The sequence below is a fragment of the Ochotona curzoniae genome, unplaced genomic scaffold, assembly GCF_017591425.1.
Source record: "Ochotona curzoniae isolate NIBS_2020 unplaced genomic scaffold, NIBS_Ocur_1.0 contig_1274, whole genome shotgun sequence".
NCBI classification, from domain to species: Eukaryota; Metazoa; Chordata; class Mammalia; order Lagomorpha; family Ochotonidae; genus Ochotona; species Ochotona curzoniae.
Genome location: NW_024465023.1, coordinates 5642379 through 5665299, shown reverse-complemented (window position 1 = coordinate 5665299; position 22921 = coordinate 5642379). Strand labels below are relative to the sequence as shown.

The window sequence follows — 22921 nt, the reverse complement described above, 5'->3', positions numbered from 1 at the left end:
ACCTGTGAATTCACTTATTCGACTTCTCCTAAAGTATCCTCAATCTTTCCTTTGTAGTTCTTTTTACAGCTGTGATTTTATATTTATTTACAATTAACTGTCCCATTGCAGTATAGATTCCATGAGAATAGAGATTGAACTTGTTTTTACTCATCAAATCCATTGTCTAGCAGAAGGCTCACCCAGTAAAGGGTTTGGCACATACATTTTCTGCAAGCAAAAATGGAACGGTAACATGCAAGAACACTAGTGAGGTGGACTTTTTACATAAACACATAATCAAGTGAACCTAAAAATATAAAAGAATTACCACAGAGGGAACTTACTATGCAACATCTGTGAATATACACACTTATAAGTGTGACCTCATTTAATCCTCAAAGTACTCCTGCTTGACAGGCATGAGAACTGAGGCCCAAGGAGATCAGTTGACTTGTCTAAATCACACAGCTGGTCAACGACTGAGCTCAGTTTGCAATGCTGAGGCTGTTAAAGGCCTTCAACACTTCTATTCACATGCTGTTCTCGACTCGCCTTTTTCTCCAAGCATCCACCATTATTTACTGCAACACACTGTCCTCTGACTACTCAATAAATGTCTCCATTCAGACATACTCTGAGGGTCTCTCACTGGCAGTACAAATGGCTTTACGTCCTGAAATTTTCCGTTCGGGAGTTCCCATTTCTACAATGGTGATACTATCTACGCGTAAATCAGCACCAAGAACAAGAAACATACACAGCTCCCCCAAGAAGTGCACTACTGGCTAATTTGGGAAATCTGGACTTTCAAACATATGATGTTTGAAATGTTAATCATAAATGTATTTTCTAACATTCTTCACCAAACTATATTCAATCCCTACACATACACATACGTGTACAGAAACATAACACACAACACACTCATATATCACTTTCAATCCTGAGGGTTCATATTCTAAGTCTTGATTCACATTTTAATAGGTTTACTCATTTTGAAAAATTTAAACAAAATTATAAAGTAAAATAGGGTCCAAATTCCACCATCCAGCATATTGTTCAGATGTTTGTATTTCTGTATGCATATAATCAATTCTAATGTATATAATTTTATATCAACTGCATTATACAAAATGTGCTGTTCTATAAACTTGCCTTCTTCCCATTCCAGAATGAATTGGAGACAATTTTCTATATTTCTGTATTTCTATATTTCTGTATTTCTATATTTCTATATTTCTATATTTCTATATTTCTGCACCTGTGTGGGAGACCCGGAAGAGCTCCTGGCTCCTGGTTTTGGATTGGCTCAGCTCCAGCCATTGTGGCCACTTGGGGAGTGAATCATTGAACAGAAGATCTTCCTCTCTGTCTCTCCTCCTCTCTGTATATCTGACTTTGTAATAGAAATAAATAAATCTTTAAAAAAATTATTGCGCTGTGCCATTTGGCTAAGGTCAAGTATAGACCATTTAAAATCAGAGTTAGCAAATTACAGCTTTTCATAAATCAAGCTTTAAGGGAAAGAAGTCATGCCCATTTGTTGACATCTTATCTATGGCTGCTTTGGTACTACGATAGCAGAGTTGAGTAGCTGAAACAGTGTAGCTTGGAAAACCCAAAATATTTAGTAACTGGCCCCTTCTCAGAAAAAGCCTTCTGATTTCTTGTTGGAAGCTAAATTTTGCAAGAGATAATGAATCTAGACACAGACAAAAGTATGTTATAAATCATACTTATTTTTTCTCATAGTGACTATAACCCTACTGCCAAGACAGTCAATTTTTATGGTTTTAGTTCTCATATATGAAAAAGATTGAGTGTAAACAACTTACTTCACAGACTCTGTTCCAGTTTTCTGTCTCTAACTTCTGTTGACTCAGTTTAAGCTGGTTTAAACTTGGCTTGGCATGAGAACTTCCTACTGCTTCTTTGGTCCAGTCATCCACCAGTTTGTGTAAGTCATCTGTGAACATGCCTTTTTTGCTGGCTGGAGATTGCTGGGGTGTTACTGTATTACTCTGCACACATGGTGGATCTATAAAGAAAAAACCAGGAGAACCATGAAAAAAAAAAAAAAGAAAGAAAACATTGAGAAATAGGTAACTCTGCTTTGGCCAACAACGCAGTTGTATTTTATAAGGGAGAACCACATACGAGGTATAGATTCGGGTGACCAGACCTTCTAGTTTACCTGTACTGTTCTGCTTTAAGGCTGTCAGTTATCCTGGAGTAATTACTAACATTACCCACTTAACTCTCCAAAGTTCCCTCTTGTTTGGATAGTAAATTGTACGGTTACCCTAGGTGTAAGTCAAGTATAATACACACTATCTCCAAAAATATTAATATAAATAATCTTTATTTCAGTCTCTTCTGATGCAGATACAATAGTTAAGGAATTACAGAATGCAAAAATGCAAAGAATCTAGAGGTGTAATCCATACCCCTTGTTTGTTACAGGGGAAACAAGCCTGAAAAGGGTAATTTGACATGTCTGAGTTCTTAGTTACTGCAGAGATAAGGCTGGAACTATACAGCCCAATATACCATACTGACTGACAACATATGGGAAAACGCGAACCTTATTTGATTTCATCACTAACATTTCTGCCTGTGATTATAATTAAAAAGGAATGTTCATCTAGCATAGCCGCAATGAGGACACAGATGGCTTGATGAGCCTCTTCAGTTCCACAGCACAGTGTGTTCGAACACATGAAAGGAATCAATTACAGATGACCCTACAGGTGTAGTTTCTGAATCCCAACATCACACTGTCTTGAAATGATAATTTAGTATTAGCATTCATATTTACTAAATAAGTCTCATACAAAAAATTCATCAGGTTCAGTTTACAAGCCAGAGTGGTCTAAAACTAACATTAGAAAATACAGATGTGAAACTGAAGCACAATAACATTTGCAGAGGCTTGATTCAACAAGCACATGAAACTTTCTTGTACATTTTAAGGTACTTTATTTACATTTTAGTATTTTTTTTTAATTCCACAGCTTTTAGTATTCTTAACGCAAGATACCTCCACATTTTTCAGTTTTCTCTCTCTCTGAAATTTACAGAAGGCTTGTGGTATAGGCATAACAAGTTTTATTCTATTTTACAGATGGGGAAACAGGCATCCAGAGGGCAAACAGCAAGCTAAATGCCAGGGCTACACTCCAAGCATCTTACAGTTAGGTCAGAGTGCTCTCCATGCTATCATGTCAACCCATGTAATTAACTGAAAAATACACGAGGCAAGTGCTTAAATTGGGAGGACACAACAATGTCAGTGATTCTAAGAACTCTGTACTACTGAAAATTCAAATTCAAGGAAATTATATGAAATGGAGGCTTTAGTGAAAATCACTAGCTTAATGAATGAACTGGAATATACACAAAAGCTTTACAATATACTGTTTACTAATTTGGAGCAACTATGATATACAAAAATGACATACCATATTGTTGGGGTTGTCACTGTTCATTTTTGTTCCTTTTCCTTTTAAAAGATTTATTTTATTCTTATTTAAAAGGCAGAGTTAATAGAGAGAAAAAGAGAGGTCTTCCATCTGCTGGTTCTCACTCCAAAGCGCTGTATAATTGGAGCTGGGCCGAACTGAAGCCATGAATCAGGAGTTTCATCTGGGTCTCCCAAGTGTGTACAGGGTTCCACAGACTTGAGCCCTCTGCCACTGCTTTCACAGGCCGTAAGCAGGGAGCTGGATCAGAAGCGGGGACACAAACTAGCACCCATATGGGATGCCAGTACCACAGGTGGAGGCTTAGCCTATCGTGCCAGCCTCTGGAATTATTACCTTTTTAAGGCTTAAAATATTGAGACATACACGTCAGTGTATAATTAAAAAATGTTTTCTTTTCATGTTATCTCTCTGTACATTAATTCCTAGTCACCTACAGTAAGGGAACAAACAACACAACAAAGTCGGGGCAGACTTCAGAGTTGAAGCATTGGTGGGTGGCATTCTTGCCCTGGAAAGATGTCGGCTAGGAGGACTGAAAGGAAAAAACAGCCAAAAACCTCGACATCTCAATGGGAGAGCTTTTGCCATTCAACTTCTCCCTGAAGGACTCCCTTGAGTCCTTCAGCTCCGAAAATATTTGTTGCCTAGATTTTTGGAGGAAGATTTATTTTTATTTGAAAGGCAGAGTTGAGAGAGAGGACAGACAGCGATCTTCTATCTGCCCATATGGGGAACGAAGTGGCAGGCAGAGGATCACTGTCTATCTGCTGCTGGGCCAGGCAAAAGCCAGGAGGTCCAGGCACTTGAGTCATCTGCTGCTGCCTTTCCAGGCCATCAGCTGAGAGCTAGACCAGAAGTGGGGCAGGCAGGACTGGTGCCTATATGGGATGCTGGCATGGAAGATGGAGGCTTAACTTGATATACCACAGTACCAGCCCAAGAAATAGATTTGAGAAAATTTCTGGAGGTTTGGCAATATGGTGCAGCCGGTCAAGCCATCACTTGCAATACTGGCACCCCATATCAGGATATAATCCTGGCTGCCCTGTTTCCTTTCCTTCTCCCTGCTAATGCGCTTGGAAAGGCAATAGAAGACTACTCAAGTATTTGGGTCCCTGACTCCCACATGGGAGACTTTGATAGAATTCAAGGCCCCTGGTTTCAGTTTGGCCCCTTCCTGGCTGTTCTGTTCATTTGGGGAATGGACTAGCAGATCGAAGATCTCTTTCTCTGTCTCTCCTCCTCTGTCACTCTTTCTCCTTCATTTTATTCATTCTGTTTGCAATCTTCCTTTGACAGTAAAGCTAGAATAAATTTTTAATGTATTTATGCCATGTTATGTATGTTAATATTATTTTTCCTTAAGCTGTTTTATCTATTGTCACAAATATTTTTATTCATTACACTGTCTCAAATAAATCCACCTTAAAGAAAAAATCTTTCCGCACTAAGGGAAAATATGTCAAGACTCTTTCTTTGTACAACTCAGGTGGAACAAGTTATCTGCAACATTCAACTGGTAGCCAAAACATTAACAAACCAAAAACAAGTATTCAAATGAAATGAGATGGGGTAATGCCATGATTAAAACGGCCACAGATCCATTCACTTGTACAGACACACATTCCTCCAAAGTTACCAAGAGCAGTGTGTCATATGACAAGGAAAATGCCATTTGAATGTTATTTCATGCCTCATTAGGCTTTACAATTGAAAGGAACACTTATTGATTTCATGTAACAGTTATTCATATTATAAAAGACCACTTAAGCTGACAATCCCGAGAGCTCCTACTCAAGGCTCATTAAAATAAACATTTTGCAAATGTCATTTATGATTGGTAGCAGTTACAGTTCTTATTAGCACGTTCTTTAATACTATTCATTTCTTTGCTGATGACATTAGTAAAATCAGAGTTCAGTTCTTGGTGCTCCGTTCCCCTCTCTCCCTTAAGATGTACCTCCGTTCAAGTGGTTTCAGTGATTCTGCCGCCACAAATGTTTTCATCTTTTATCTCAAACCTTGATTTTTCTCTTCAATTCCAATTTCACAATCAACTCCAAAATCTGCTTTTTCTGCTGGGATGTCAATAAATCGGTCAATCCAATTCACAGACCAACCTGTAATGTCTTAATTTGACCATTCACCTAGAAGTTGTATCGCTGTTAAAGATGTTGCATTTTCTCCTAACCACTCAGTCTCAGACCATTTGGACCCCTGGGCCCCTCTCCCCATGCATGCACATCAAGTCTACTACCACATTATGACAAATTATTAAATATAACATCTTTGACCTATGTTCCTATCCATAATTCTTTAATCTCACAATCATCTTATGCACGAACTACTATGATTGTAAGGATCTAAGTGGACTCACTCCTGTTTGTAGCCAATATACTCATAATCTTCACACTGTCACTTGATTAATAGTCATTAAAAGCTGTTTTCAGAATTTACTCCAGTGCTTTAAAAAAGCCTCAATAATTTCTTAATGTTAACACAAGAGTGAGTTTTCATCTTTTTCAGGTGACAAAGTCCTTGGAAATCATGGTAGTTTGTGCAGAACAAATACATTCTTTATTTTTATTATCCTTAAACAAATGTATATCACTTATTAAGATAAAATATGTAATTATGTTACATCAAATACAGTATCTTATACCAAACATTACCACAGACAAGCTGTGGTGGCTGCCAAGGCTATTTTTTTTAAGCATGAAAGAAAAATGCTCTAGTGTAAACTTTTTATTATACCCAACCATTATGTTGCCTTTTGCCAAAATAAATCTTGAGTCATACCATCTGTGTGCTTTTATAACATGCAATTTGACCTATTGGCATTACAATACTGTTTCTATTCCATCTATTCGATTTTAATCCTGCTCATTTACCTTTCAAGAGCAACTCAAATCTTATCTCCTACAGGAAGCATTCTCAGGACACTATCACCTTTGATGAGCTTCCATTGGGTCATCTCGACCCAGTGCAGCTGCAGACACAATTTACGGGAACAGCAGACAATGCAATGCAATAGTTAGGAGCCAAGGCTTTGGAGTCAGACAGATTTGGAGTTCCACACTTACTGAAATCCAAGGGAAGTAGCTCAGCCTCACTATATTAGTCTTACATAAGAGATAAACTCTAATACCTACCTACCTATCTTACAGAATTGTTTGGGGAGATTAAAATTACATACACTGTGTATTTATGCTTCAGGGTCCGCAAAGCTACCCACACAATCACTGATTTGCTAAAGAGTCTCACAGGACTAGACATACAGATATATTCGTGGCTAAGGCTTGTTACAATCAAATGACACACAAAAGGGTGGGTAAGGAAAAATATAAAAATCTAAAGAAATTCATGGGATTGTTATTGTGGCACTTTGGGTCCGAAGACTAGCTTAAGTGCTAACTATTACATATCTAATGCAGCTTCCTGCTAATGTGTGTGGGGAAAGAGCAGAAGATGCTCCAAGTACATGGCCTCCTGACACCCATGTGAGATCCATTCAGTGACAGCTTGGCCCAGCCTCAGCCATGGTGTCTGAGGAGCAAACCAGTAGAAGGATAATATATTTCTCTGTATGTATCTCTGCATGTCTTTCAAATAAACACATCTTAAAAGAGTTCACACATAGACTTCCTTCCTTTATACTTCCTCCCTATTCTGAAGGACCAAACCTGAACATGCTATTTTCCTTAGCAACAAAAATTACAACAACAGGTGTACAAGTATCTGCCATGGAAGAGACTTGATGCCCAAGGTTTTCATTGGAGGCTGATCACAGAGACACATACCAAAATTCCAGACTCTCAGAAGGACAACAGGTGTTCAGCATAAGTCCAACCATTCATACTAACAAATAAGGCCAAGTGAACTATTTTTCAGTAAGGGAACATAGGGAAACCACCAGCCAATGGCCAGGCTAGCGAGCAGGCACTTTCTAAAGATAGCAGCCTCAGGCCTGTTATGTTAAGCATTTTGCAAAATATGGCACAGGGTTTATATTATAAGGTAACTGCGTAACATATTGTAACATATTGTGAATATTATGTTGCAAAACTGCAGCAACTCAAGTTTCCCATAAGAAAGGTATAGATGTGGGTAGAGAAGGATGGATAGGAATCTCTACATTTAAATAGGCTTCTTAAAATGTATTCTGTGCAAAATGGGCTCTGATAAAACCATCTGGGAAATACTGTACATTATTTCCTTTCTGGAAATTCTTTATAAGAAATTCATTTTATACGTCCAAATCCAATATTTCCCATTTGACCACGTAATGCCTATTCCTTACTGCCATTTTAAGAAATGATGAGCTTAGTCCAAAAAAAAAAGTTCCAACCAATCATGACAAATGAGAAAAAAGTATAGTCTATCAGAAGCACAGAAAAACAGCTATTAGAACTAATGAGTGGAAATTACTGGAAGAATGGCCTAATTTTTGTAAACTGGCCTTGATAAATTCTGAAAAGAGAAAAATAAATCCAAACCATAGTTTCCACTTAAGCATTTTTATGTTGAGTCTGGTTTGGAACAGATGTAAATGCTTTAGTAAGTTAAATGAACAGAAGTAAAATACTCAAATATTTCCCTCCCATCTACTAAAAAAAACTAGAGGCCAGGGTCATGGCACAGCTAATTAGGCTACTGCTTGCAATGGCAGCATTCCTCATTAGAGTGCCGTTTCAAGTCCCAGTTGCTCTGCTTCTGATCCAGCTTTCTGCAATGTACTCAGGAAGGCAGCAAAAGATGGTTCAAGCATTTGGGTCCCTGACATCCATGTGAGAGACATGCATGGTCTTTCTGGCTCCTGGCTTTGATCTGGCTGTTTTGTGGGCATTTGGCATGTGAACCAGCAGATGGAAGATTCTCTCTCTCTCTGTCCCTGTCCTTGCCACTCTCTCCCTTTCCCCTTCCTGTTATTCAAATAGATAGTTTAAAATTCTGGCATGATAAAGTGAGGAGGTTAACAAACCTGCTCCTTCAAAAGCAATCATAAAATTGGAAGCAATCTCAGGCACTTTAGCACATTCGAATCTTTCATGTAACAGAAGAAAAAGATTTTTCATGAGAACTATTAAGGTTCAGATAAGAAGTGTACAAGCTATGGTTGTTTGTGTAAATCTGAGCTATTGCCCTCATGCCTGCCTGGCTGTGTGGCCCAGCAATTCCACTGAGGCACAGCAGGCAGAGAAAACACTGTGCTCTGCTGCCACTCCTCCTGATGCTACTATCACTGCTGCTGCTCCTGCAAAACCTGGGCACTTGCTCGCTTGGTTTAGAGATTTAGAAGCAGGGAAGTATGGGATCTTGACAGCTTCAGGGAGCTGGATAGATTTTCTACATAGGCTCAGGTTGGCAGGAAATGTCTCCTGCACAGCATAGAGTGGAGAGCCAACACCATACACACATTGATGACTGACAGAGCCTGGACAAGTGACGTGGAGATGTGAAAGCTAATGTTAGAGAGTAAAAGCTGTGACCCAACCAAACAGGCCTCAAGCCTGAATGGATTCCATGTGCACACACAGAGCCATCAGCTGAAACTGGTTCCTCCCACCCAAACACAGCCTATAATGGAACTTTGGCTAAATACCAGGCAATGGAGTCACAGCGAGCACTTTCATGAATCCAGGTTTAGAATTAAAAATGAAGAACATCAGTAGAGACATGAATGGCTGCATACTGCAAGGCAGACAAGACTTTATATATTCACTGTAAAAGGTGGTCAAAATGCAAACAACTGCTTTTTGAGAATTCCAAAAGGAAACAGTTCAACGCTGACTCAGCAGTAAGATCACAAAAGGACAATTAAAATAACACAACGCTTACCAGCTTGTCCTGTTATCTTACAACTAACCTAAAAGTATCAGGGCATTCAATAGCAACAAAAAGTCAATAGAGGAAATGCTCCATTTCTAGCTTGCAAAAAGGAAGCAGGAACTTGCACCATTTATACAAAGAACAGAAACTCTGTCATTTCCCCCTACTTTTCTCCATACCCCTCATTCTAGCCCACAAGAAATCCCACGATGCCAAGTCAAAAGCCACAAAGGAAGCTCACAGAAGCTAAACTCACGGGGACGGGACCCCTTTTCTCCAATTAGTGAACCCATGGTCGCATGAGGATGACCATCATTGTTGATTTTCTGCTTTCTCTAAGAAGCTCCTAAAGTCTGGCCCTAGGCAAAGGCACGGTAGAACACAACAGTACAGAGAAACTACAGCCACAGTTTTCTAGTTGAGGAATTAAAAAAGAAAAAAAGAAAAGCTGAAAGTATTAGGGGGATTACGCAAAGAATTGAGGACCATGATTGCTGAACTCCAGGGTCCTCCACTGCAAAGCAAATGCATGAATATGAGGCTCCTCAGTAAACCACAGACATGAGATGGAGAATGGCTAACAGAGAGGCCCACAAGTGGCATGACAGATCCAAAGAGAACTGCAAAGGCTAACACACTCAACAACAGCCCATGCAAAACGGATCAAAACTTACAAAAAAACATTGGGTTGATCGCTTTCTACAACTGGAAACACCACAATTACACATAGGCTTTAAAAAAACACACAAGAGTCTCAAACATAATGCTTAATTATAAGTGTACAGGATATCATCTAATACAATAAAGAGCCAGGACCATATCAACTTACGGGTAAAGACAAATAAGATACTAGCATCAACAGGTCATGGATGTTGGAATTATATTACAAAAGTTGAAACAGCTACTGTAAAAGTGTTGAAGTAATTCTGAAACTACTGAAATTGATAACAAATCAGAAAGAATGAGAAAAAAAATAAATGAAACATTAGAATCAAAAAATACAACTAACATTAACTCCCTTGTTAAGCTTAATAGCAGAAGCTAGAATTTCAATTTGGGGCCCAGTGTGGCTAAAGTCCTCGCCTTGCATTCACCTGAGATCCATATGGGTGCTGGATCATATCCCGACTACTCCACTTCCAATCCAGCTCCCTGCTTGTGGCATAGGAAAGGACATGACCCAAAGCCTTGGGAAAGCAGTCAAGGACTGCCCAAAGCCTTGGGACCCTGCACCTGTGTGGGAGACCTGGCAGAAGCTCCTGGCTTCAAATTGGCTCAGCTGTGGCCACCTGGGGAGTAAGCAAGCAGAAAGATCTTTCTTTGTCTCTCCTTCTTTATATCTGCCTTTCCAAAATAAATAAATACATACATACACAAATACACAAATAAATAAAAAGAATTTAAATTTGAAGGAGAGAGAAAGGCTGAAAAACAAAGTGCACAGAAATTAAGGGACCTGTAGGATAATAACAGAAGGTCTACAATTTGCATCATTAGAATTTTAAAAGGAGATGAAAAAGCAGTATAAGAAAAATTTGAAGAAATGTTAGTTGAAAACTTTCCAGATTAGACAAATGGCATAAAACTACTTACTCAAGGAGCACAATAAATCCACAACAGCAAAGGTGTGTCCAGTTTCAAGTAATTATTAAAATGTAAAGAAAATAGTTACTGAAAGTTCAAGAAAAACTTCTGAAAGAAGCCAGCAAAAAACAACGTATTTTGTAAAGAAAAAATAATTCAAATTATTGCGGATTTTAATCACAAACGAAGGAAGCCAGAAAGTAGCATGGAATTTAAAAAATGATGAAAGACATAACAGTCAATTCAGAATTCTATGTGCGGCAAAAATATTCTTTAGGATTATTAGTGAAAAAATTCAGATTAAAAAAATACTAGGGAAGATGGGAAAGGAGTGTATTCCTTTGCTTTGCTCTGAAACTCCAGGAAAAGAAAAGTTGCAATTCTGCACTGTCAGCCTTTGCACATAAGCAGCTGTAATACATAATACAATTATAAAGAGTAGGTAGGAGGACCTAGATAGGTTAATGTACTGTATTTGAAGAAGCAAAAATGAATGTTTAGTAGGTTGAAAAGTCACTGCATCAACCATAAAATTTATTTAAAAAGATATAGACAAAATCTAGTGAATTAAAATTAAATACTAAAATGTGTTGAAGTAAGTGAAATCAGGACAGAAAAGAAACACACACACCAAAATGAACTTACTGGTTTTGCACCTTTTGACTCGGTCTTCTGCTAATAAGGAAGGCTCAGGTACCTGGGTTCCTGTCACTCAAGTGGGAGATCTGGGTGGAACTGCTGGTTCCTAGCTTCTTGCTTTGGCCAGAACGAGGCCTAGTTGCTACAAGCATTTAGAGTGAACCAGCAGATGGAAGATAATTTCTTTTCCCACCTGCCACTTTCTTTCTGATAATTAAACAAATTGGTAAAAATTTTAAAACAGAAAAACAAGTGGATATTTGGCTTAGTGATTAAGTCAGTGCTTGCTATGTCTGCATCTCCTACCAGGGTGTATGGGTTTGAGTTCCAGCTCCAGTTCTGACTCCAGCTTCCTGCTAACGCACCCTGGGAGGCAGCTGGTGATGTTACAAATACCTACATCTGTACCACCCACATGGCAGACCTAGAATGAATTCGTGGCTCCTAGATCCTGGTTTTAGCCTGCCCAACCCTTGTCATATTGGTAATAAAGCTATTAATGGAAAATTTTTCTGTCTCTCCTTGAAATCCTGAATCACACACCCATATTTTGGTTTTTAAGGTTATTCTGTAACAAAAGAAATTAAGGCAACTTATGTCAACAGCTGCTTCCAGGGCAGCAACAGAAAATATGCAAATCAGGCAGCAGTGTCTTGGAAGAAACAAAAATGGCAGAAGGTAGCAAAATGTTAGGGCCGGGTCTGGCGCAGTAGCCTAGCAGCTAAAGTCCTTGCTTTGCATGCACCGGTTCATATCCCGGCAGCCCCACTTCCCATCCTGCTACTTGCTGTGGCCTGGGAAAGTAGCCGAGGATGACCCAAAGCCTTGGAACACTGCACCCACATAGGAGACCCAGAATAAACTCCTAGCTTTGGATTGGTGCAGCTCCGGCTGTTGCAAGTACTTGGGGAGTGATTCAATGGACAGATCTTTGTCTCTCCTCCTCTCTGTATATCTGACTTTCCAATAAGCATTAAAAAAAAAAAAAAGAAAATGTTGGGGCTGGCATTGTGATGTAGCCAGCAAAGCCACTGCCTACAAGGTGAGCATTCTATGTGGGTGCAGATTCTTATTCCAGACACTTCTGATCCAGCTCCCTGCCAAAGGCCTGGGAAAAGCAGCAAAGGATGGCTCAAGTGCTTGAGACTCTGCCACCTACAGAAGCTGGAAAAGGCTCTTGGCTCCTGGCTTGATCCAGGTTCAATCCTTGAGATGCAGATGCCAAAATGAATGAGCAAACAAGATCTCTTTCTGTTTCTCCCTTTCTGAGTGACTCTTTTTTTCTAACATTCTTTCATTAAAAATATTGTGTTTTTATTTGAAAGGTAGACTTACAGGAGAAGGAGAGACACAAAGATGCATTTGTTCAATCCTGAAATGGCTGCAATAGCCAGAGCTGAGCTGATCTGTAACCAGGAGCCAAGAGCTTCTTTAGGGTCTCCCTTGTGGCTGCAGGGTCCCAAGGCTTCTGCTGCTTTTCCAGGTAGGGGGATGAAAGCGAAGCAGAGGCCAGGTGTGAACCTTATGAAACAGCTTAAAAGTGAAAACCAAGCAGCTGGTGCAGTGCACTAAGTTGTCTTCTGTAGCACTGGCATCCCATATGGCCACTGGTTTCTGTCCTACCTGCTCCACTTCCCATCCAGCTCCCTGTTTGAGGCCTGAAAAACCAGTAGGGGCCTGTGTCCTTGGGTTGCTGTACCCTCAATGGAGACCTGGGAGAAGCTCCTGGTCCCTAGCTTCAGGTCACGACAGCTCCAACCATTGCAGCAATTTGGACAGTGATCTAGTAGATGGAAGCTCAAACTCTTCCCTTCCCTCCTTCTCTGCCTTCCAAAGATAAATAAAATAAACTTTCAAAAATGGCCCTGTACAATGGCTCAACAGGCTAATCCTCTGATATAAGTGGATGGAAAATCTCTTTCTCTCCTCTCTGTTAAATCTATTTTTCAAATACAAATAAATCTTTAAAAAAGAAAATCTAAAATTATATCAGATAATTAAAAGAACAGACACTAGGTAATATTGAATTTGTCAAGGAAATTGCTAAATGAACAAGCAGCAACAATAAAAAATAGAGCAACAACAAATCATGGGGGAATGGAATAATCTGATACTCTACATTACTTAAAACACAAAATTTAAAAAAAAGAAAAACATTTTTAAAGATTTATTTCTGCACAGCAAAGAGACAAAGATCTTCTGTGCCTGGTACAAGAGGGATAGCAAGATAATCCTCCACCTGCTAGTGCCCAGATTCCATACTTCCACCGGTTCAGGTTCCAGCTCCCTGCTTGTGGCCTGGGAAAGCAGTGGAAGACAGCCCAAAGCCTTCAGACCCTGCATCCATGTGGGAGACCCAGAAGAACTCCTGGCTCCTGGCTTTAGATTGGCTCAGCTCTGGCTGTTGCATTCTTTTAGGGAGTGGACCAATAGATGGAAAATTCTCTCTCCTCTCTCTCTCCATGCCTCCCATCTTTCTCTGTAGAATCTGCCTTTCAAGTAAAAATAAATAAATCTTTAAAAAGAGATCTCCCATCCACTAGTTTACTCCCCAGGTGGCTGTTCAGTATCATGCCCAAACCAGGATCCAGGAATTCCATGCGTCTCTTCGATACAAAGCAATGGCTCAAGTACTGGCAATGCATTCTGCTGCTTTCCTAGGCAAAATAACAGGGAACCAGATCAAAAGAAAAATAGCAAGAGATCAAATTGCAAATCTGGCCCCTAAAATATTGTTTTTTATCACAACATTGAGTAAAGAAATAGGAAAGGATGTGAAATATTGCTGAGGGAGCCTATATCTGTTATGGCTTAATAGAAAAAACTTTCAAATTAGCTAACATAAATATAACCAAATGTAAAACAAACAAACAAAAATAAAAATTAGAACCTTACCAAATAAATAACAAAGAATTGTGACCGTGTGTTGAGAGGCAGGGCAAGAATGAGAGCATTTTCATTTGCTGGCTCACTCCCCAAATGGCTAGCAATGGCCAGGGCTGGAGTAGACCAAGTCTAGGAGCCTAGAACTCTTTCGGGCCTCCCATATGGGTGCAGTGACCCAAGTACTTGGGCCATGCTCTACTTATTCCTCAGGTGCATTAGCAGGCAGCTGAATTACAAATGGAATATCTTGGACTCAAACCAGCATTCGTATAGGATTACAGGTAGAGGTTTGACCTGCTGTCAAAGCATGAGTCTACACACATAAAAAAAATTAAAGAAAAATAAATGAAACAAAATTTGGAGTTGAAAAATGCAATCTCTGAAGTAAAAATTTGCATAGAGTGACCTAATAAAGAGATTTGAGTGAGCAAATGGAATCATCTGATGAGACTACTGCGAAGAAAAATGAAAATTCTATAAAAGTTACAAATGAGAATAAAACATAAAAGGAGAAAAAGTATTAATAATGGCACCTGATTTCCAAAACTAAATGACAAATACTAATCTGCATATTCAAAGTCAATGAACTACAACTAAATTCGATGAGATCCATAGCTAAACAGCTATATTCAGTTCACTTGTACAAATGAACAGTTGGCTCCAAAAAGAGAGTGCATATTTTAAAATATTTAATGGCATTCCCTACTTCCCACAACACTTTCCAATTTTTTTTCCTGTAAATTCACCTGTAGAAAACCAGAATTTCCTTACAATATAAACATCTGCGCACTCACTGAAAGCAGCACAGGGTAAGCCTCAAGGCATTTCTAAGTGTTGTAAACGGGACTTCACTCCCACCCCGCCTTGCCCTGCACCAGTCTTTTCTCTTTGAACACTTTGACAATGTCACTGTATTCTTTTATGGCCTGTTTGGTTTTCCATGAGAATCTAGCTCTTAATTTTATGAAGTTCCCTCATATCTTATAAATCTTTTAAAGATTTTCTTCATGTCTTTGACTTTCATGAAAGTCCTGTAATTCTAGCAAGGGTGAGTTGTTATAAAAGCTTGGGCCTCATTCCTGAATCTCTTTGTGTCTGGCCATGAGAGTAATTGCTCCTATATGCATTCATCACAATGTCATCACATTTTAGGCTCACCCTAAAGGGCAACTACATGGCTCACCTAATAATCATGGATATCCAGCTTCCAAAACTGGAAGCGAAATAAAACTCTATTCTATTACCCACCTCGAACATTTCACCGTAACACAAAATGGATGTAACTTGAAACACCAAAGCCAAAAATTTTGGTATGCCTGGGTCTCAGTCCCGACTTGGTTCCCATTTCTGGCTTCTGCTGATGCACACATTGGGAGGCAGTATCGCATCGCTCAAGTCAGCTTTCTAGCACTCACCTGGGAGACCCGGATTGAGTCCATGGTTTCTGGCTTCAGCTGCAGCTTGGGGGTCTTTCTGAGCATGGGAGGGATTGAACCAGTGGATGGCAGCTCTCCATTGCTTTATAAAGAATAAAATTCTCAAAGAAAGAATTGGGAAAAAGGGCAGACTACTAACTCTTAAGAGACTTACAAAAGCATCTTAGTACTTTCAATGTTCATTCTAACAGCCAGTCCTTTCTGACAAATGGAATACAAACAACTGAAATCCCTAAATTTCCATTGAACCAAGCATTTCTAGACCATGACCTTTGGTGAATATGCCCTGACTTTGATTTCTGTCACAATTAGAACGGAGTACATTATTCTTATAATGTGTAACTGAATCCAGGAATGTGCAAGCTCCAACGATCAGGTTTCTTTTTATAAAAAATATTTAAAAGTTTCACATTCTTGGGTATTTTACAACATGAAACTTTGTTAACACACTTTTTAAGCAAAGCATTAACTGTCGTGTTATAGTTTGGCCTGGTGATTAAGACATTCGTTAGGACAGCTGTGTCCCACATCCAAGTGTCTGGGTTCAGTATCCAACCCTGGATTATGATTCCATCTTGCTGCTAGTCAAAGAACTTGGGAAGGTAACAGCAATGACTCAAGATATTAAGTCTCTGACTTCATGGAATACCTGAATTAAGTTCTACCTCCTGCCTTTGGCCTGACCACTGAGGACATAGGGAGTGAACAAGCAGATGAATGGGAGTTTTGGCTCTCTCCTCCTCCCAAAATATATATGTATATAACATATATGGGTGTGTTTGTGTGCAGTAATAGTCTAGTGCCTAAATCCTCACTTTGAAAGTATCAGGATCCCATATAGGCATTGGCTCATGTTCCAGCTGTTCCACTTCCCATCCAGCTCCCTGTTTGTGGCCTGCAAAATCACTACAGGATGACCCAAAGCCTTGGGTCCCTGCATGCCATGGGAGAACCAGAAGAAGCTCCTGGCTCATGATCAGCTCAGCTCCGGTCACTGCAGCAGCTTACGGAGTAAACCAATGGATGGAAGAGCTTTTTGTCTCTCCTTCTCTTTGTAAATTTGCCTAATAATAATAATAATAATAATAATAATAATAAATGTGTCTGGCTCCTAGCTTCAGATCAGCTCAGCTTTGGCCACTGTGGTCATTTGGGCAGTGAACCAGCACAGAGTATCTCTTTCTTTGTCCTTCTATATGGAACTCTGCCTTTTAAGTAAAAAAATACAAAGATTTATTTTTATTGGAAAGTCATATGTACAATGAGGAGAGAAACAGAGAAGATCTTGTGTCCAATGATTCATTTCGCAAGGGGCTGCAATGGCCAGAGCTGAGCCCATCCGAAGCCCCAGGAGTGTCTTCTGGCACATGCAAGGCAAGGACTAGGCTACTGCATGGGGCCCAAATAAATATACTTTTAAAACAATGAATGGACTGTAACTTAGCCTAACAGATCTATCCAGAATAACAAATGCTAATGCCAGCACAGCGCCACAGAGGGTAAAGTTACTATGTCACTGACTTCTATATGGGTACCAGTTAGTGCCCCACCTGTTTGACTTCTGATCTAACTCCCTGCTAATGGCCTGGAAAGCAGTGCAACAAAGCTGAAATGTTTTGGCCCTTCTACCCATGTAGGAGAGATCCCAATGAAGCTACTGGCTTCAGCCTGGTACAGTCCTAGCTGTTGAGATAATCCGGGGAGTGAAAGCTCCCCCACCCTCCACTGTAACTCTTTCAAAATAAATAAATCTTAAACAACAACAACAACAGATGTTCTGGTGCACAGAAAACGCACAGTCTACTCACACTGGAAAAATTCAATATTTCCTTCATATTCCCTAGTTACTAAACCCAGGAATCTTGTCTTTTTTCCCCCATATCTTGTTTTCTGGAAAGGAGAAGAGTTATTACAAATTGAATTATACTAGGCCTTTGGTCAATTTAATAGCACTCTATGTCCTTGGGTTTCAAAAGCTCCATTAATCAAAAAATAACAATAAAGGAAAAATGGAAAACATTTCTAAAAAATAAATCTTGAAATTCATTGCTAGGTAACCTGTCTTGCAAGAAATATTAAAGGAAGTCTAAAGCATTTATAAAATTCCTTTTTAATCATTTATTTACTGGAAACGCCAATAGATGCACATAGAGACATGGAGAGATTTCCATTCTGTTGCTTCACTCGGCAAATGCCCAAAGCAGCTAGGGCAGGGCCAAGCAGTGACTGGGAGTCTGTAAATTCACCCAGGTTCTCCACATGGATAGCAGGAACTTAACTACCTTGGCCATTACCTGCTACCTCCTACCGTGTACAGCAGAAGGGAGCTGGAAAAAGGAGCAGATCCAAGACTCGAATCCAGGCACTCCAATATGAGATGCAGGCATTCCAAACTGCATCTCAAGTACAGCACTGAATATTCATCCCACTAAGCAGTTCTTCAGGAAGAAATGGAAGGATGCTAGAAACAATTCAAGTTCACATGAAGAAACACAGCACACCGTTAAAAGGGAACAATAGAGGTACACATCATATTCAGTGTAAATGTGCTTCCTGTTTAAAATTCTCTTCTACTGCTGGGCTTATGACACATAAAAATGTAAGAGCAATAGTACAAAGAAAATGGTAGGTAACACAGGCATGCACTTGCATGAACACTCATATTAAATTTAATACCTCATCAAAATTAAATTAAGTTCATATTACTGAACTGTGCTGCTTTAAATTAAAAAGGCAGGTGCAATTCCCATGGTTTCATAACAAAATACAATAAAAAGAATTATGCAGTGATGGATTAAACGTTATACTAGAAAATATCTGTTAAGAAAAGGGCAGGAATCAAGGAAGAAAGGAACAAAGGCAAGCAACAAGAATTTTCTATAAGAAAGATCTATAAAAATCCTTATGGGGAAAACATATAGAATTTATCCATATGGTGTCCATAATGAAAACAGTTTGAATTCAAAGACCCAAAAATAAATATTAAAAGTGAAATAGAAGATGCAGTTTATAAGTCAAGAACCAAAAATGTCAGAAACATCTATTACCATTAAGGAGGCATAACAGCTATAAATGTACATGCAACAATTGAGTTTCAAAACACATGAAGCAAAAATAGAATTGAAAGGACAAATGGAAACAATTGTTGGAGATTCTAATTCATTTCCAACAACTGACAGAACAACTAGGATAGAATATTTTAATAATTCTATAAACCAAGCAGATGTAACAGAACATATGAAATATTGCTTCTAACAATTGGGTATAGCCTTTTCTCAAATATACTTAGAACTTTTTTTTTTTTTTTTACAAAAATGACAATAGGGGATAACAAAGTCACAATAATACCTAAAGGACTGAAGCCATGAAAAACCTGTGACTGACACATGGAATGAAATTAGTCATCAGTAGAGCCTGATGCAGTGGGTTAAACAGTAGCCTTCAATATGAATAACCATATAGCAGCTGGTTCAGGTTGCACCTGCTCCACTTTTGATCCAGCTCCCTGTTAATATGCCTGAGGAAACAATGAAAGATGGCCCAAGTGCTTGGTTCACTGCCACCAACATGGGAACCCTGGATGGAGTTCCAAGCTCCTGGCGTTGACATGGAAGAGCCCCAGGCATTCTGCTCACTCAGGCAGTGAACCAGCAGATAGAAGATACTGCTCTATTTCTTCCTCTCTCTCTGTAACTCTGCTTTCGATAAAAAAAAAAAAAAAAATTTAAGAAGAAATCAGAAAAGGAAGGAAATTCATGAAATTCACAAATATGTGGACATTAAATAATAGAGTCCTAAATGATGAATAGCTCAAAGAAGGAATCAGGAAAAATAAATGACTTTGAAATGAATGAAAACAAAAATACTAATTATCAAATCAGTGTGGGACTGGCATAGGGAAGACACAGAGATCAGTAAAAGATTCCAGAAATAAATTCACATATCTGTGAAAGAACAACTGTTTCAATAAACAGTACTGGGAGAAGCAGATATCCACCTACAAAAAAAAAAAAAAAATTGGCCTTCTGGTTACACTACACAGACACAAATTAATTCAAAATGGATCAAAGAACTAAATCTAAAAGCATTACATTTCTAGGAGAAAATATAAGAGCAAGTGTTCATGATCTTGGGTTGGGCAATGGAATTGTAGATATGACATAAAAAGCATAGGCAGAAAAAGAAAACACAGCTTAGGGCTACGGGTTTGGTACATCAGTTCAGATACCAGTGTCACAAGTGGCAGCTGATCCCACTGTGACACATGCCAGTCCCCTATTGCCCATCTTGAGATGGAGTATTTTCAATGATAAATTGTACTCATGCGCACCTTTTATAGAGTAGCCACTGCAGAAAAGAAAAAAAAAATGTAGCCAATTCCTCACAAGATTAAACACTGAGGTACCTAAGAATCCAACAAATCTAATCCTATGCATTTACCTAAGAAAAATGAAAATATGTGCTCACATAAAATTTTAACAAAAATGTTCACAGCAATATTCATCACAGTCAAAAAAGAAAATGTTTAACTACTGGTAAATAAATACAATATGGCATGTTCATACAACGCTATGGTATCTGCGACAGAAATGAGCATCATACAGGAACAATAGAATAAAGTGTTATACATATATTGAGTGAAGGCAGACAGCAGTAAGACTACATGTTGCAAAAAATTAATTTACATGAATAGTCCAGGAGAGGCAAATACAGAAAGAAAATACATTAGTGACTGACAAGGACTGGAAAACAGGAGAAACTTGAGGACCAACGGTTAAGGGAGTAGGGTTTCTTTTGGGAATGATGAAAATGTTTACACATATATAATACATTTTAACATTATTCAGCAGTAAAAATGAATTACTGATAGATGCTATAACGTTTGACCCTTCAAGGCATTCTAAAAAATCACTCAGTAAAATCATATATTGCGTGATGACACTGATACAAAAAGTTCAGCAGAGTGAAATTTGTAGAAAGAGAAAGCATATTTATCCTTGCGTGGGCTTGTGACTGGAGTGTGGTGTATTTGGATAAAGGAGCTACAATGGAGACTGTTACTATGCACATGTTTCTGAACTAATGAAAACGCTTTCAAATCAGTTTGTTGTAATAGGTATACAAATCAGAAAGGTTCACATATTAAATGAGTGAATTCTATGGCACATGGAGCACATTCCAATGAAACTGCAATTAAACATAAGGAAACTTTAAAGAAAGAAGCATCTTCCAACTCCCTTATCAGGTCAGCTTTTCCCTGAAACCAAACCAGAAAAAGATAGTACTATGGAAAAAAAATTGCAAATTATCCAGGCGATAAAGGATTAATAATTCAAGAAATTCAACAAGAAAATGATCAATCCAGTTAGGAAATGTGCAAATGATATAAGGACGGTTTCCAAATAATTACAAATGGCCAACACGTATCTGAAAAAAAAGACATTAGGATCACTAGGCATGAGGAAAATGCAAATAAATTTAGACGCATCATGGTGTAGACAAAGTCGGAAAGTCTAATATATTGTCAAGGTGTATTTTACAATTTCACAGGGAGACCTTTTATTCTGAAGCAGAATAGAAGAATGCTAGATTTGCAACTTTTATTGAAGGGCTATACTACTGTAATATGGAGGGAAATGGCGGGGGGAAGTGGAGGAAGAACACAGTAGAGGGAAAGGGGGAGATCCCTATACCTAAAAACGGTATAATAAAATAATAAAAAAATTAAAAACAACATACCTTTAAAAAAGTATTTCTGCAAGAAAAAAAAAACAAAGAAAGAAAAAAGAAAATGCAAGTAAAATCTACAATGAAGTATTATCTCACCCCAGTCTGAGTGGCTATGAACAGAAACCCACAAAATAACAAACGCTGCCAAGGCCGTGAAGAAAAGGGAAGCCTAACACGGTGGGAATGCAAATTAGTGTAACCATCATGGACAGATGGTTACTGTGCCACTTCCGGAAACATACCCAAAAGAAATAAAGTCCACATATGAAATGAAACCTATACTCCCAAGTTTACCACAGCCCAGGTTAAAATAGCAAAGATACAGAATAAATCTGGATGTCTATTGACTGATGAATGGATAAAGAAAATGTAGCATATACTCAATGGAGTATTACTTAGCCATGCAAAAATAATCAAATCCTGACAACTGTAACAAAATAAACCGGGGATCACTATGCTAAGTAAGGTAAGCCAAACAGAGGGAATTATATGTTTTCTTTTAAATGTTTAAGTTAATACATACACAGAAAGTAAAAAAAATGTACAGATAACATTTTTTGACATATAGCTTTAAATGTTGCCTTCACTGATTTACAACCTGCACATAATACACCCTCCTGTTATATCCTTCCTTCTTCATTTTATGATCCATGTCTTGAGTTCCATGTAATATCATACTAATATCAAGAAAAATAGCATGGGGATACATCCTATCTGATCAGAAGACTCACCATAGTAACATCAACTGTCCTCAAACAGAAATATAAAGATAATTCCAACAAAAATTACAAGCATGGTAGCTTAGTGGCTAAATCCTCGCCTCGCATGCGCTGGGATCCCATATGAGTGCCAGTATATATCCCGTCTGCTCCACTTCTCTTCCAGTTCCCTGCTTGTGGCCTGGTAAAGCAGGAAAGGATGATACAAAGCCTTGGGACCGTGCACCCACATAGAAGGCTCGGAAGAAGCTCCTGGCTGCGGGTTGGCTCAGCTCCAGCCGTTGTGGCCACTTGAGGAATGAAGTGGATCGGAGACCTTTTCTCTGTGTATCTCCTTCTCTGTGTAAATCTGACTTTCCAATTAAAAAAAAAAAACTAAACATCTTTTTTAAAATCACAGCACAAGCATTCCTTAGATACAGTCAAGCGGATTCTAAAATTTATACAAAAAGTAATGGCTAACTACCTTATTAGAATAGTTAAAACAATATTAAAATGAAAAAAGTCACAGGGATCACGATGACTGACTTTAATAATATCATTGTAAAGAGTTGAAAGAAAGCTGCAGCAATGAAGATAGTGTGTTATTGGTGAAACATTAATGGAATGAAGAGCAGGAATCCAGAAATGT

At 38.6% G+C, this 22921-nt stretch overlaps 1 protein-coding gene across 1 annotated transcript in view; it reads right to left on the bottom strand.

Moving 5' to 3' along the window:
• WNK3 (WNK lysine deficient protein kinase 3) overlaps positions 1–22921 on the bottom strand; it is a 116306-nt gene that overhangs the window by 2391 nt on the left and 90994 nt on the right. Inside the window, exon 21 of the mRNA XM_041001468.1 lies at positions 1818–2020. Coding sequence (XP_040857402.1) covers positions 1818–2020 — 203 coding nt within the window. The remainder of the gene's footprint in view (positions 1–1817; positions 2021–22921) is intronic.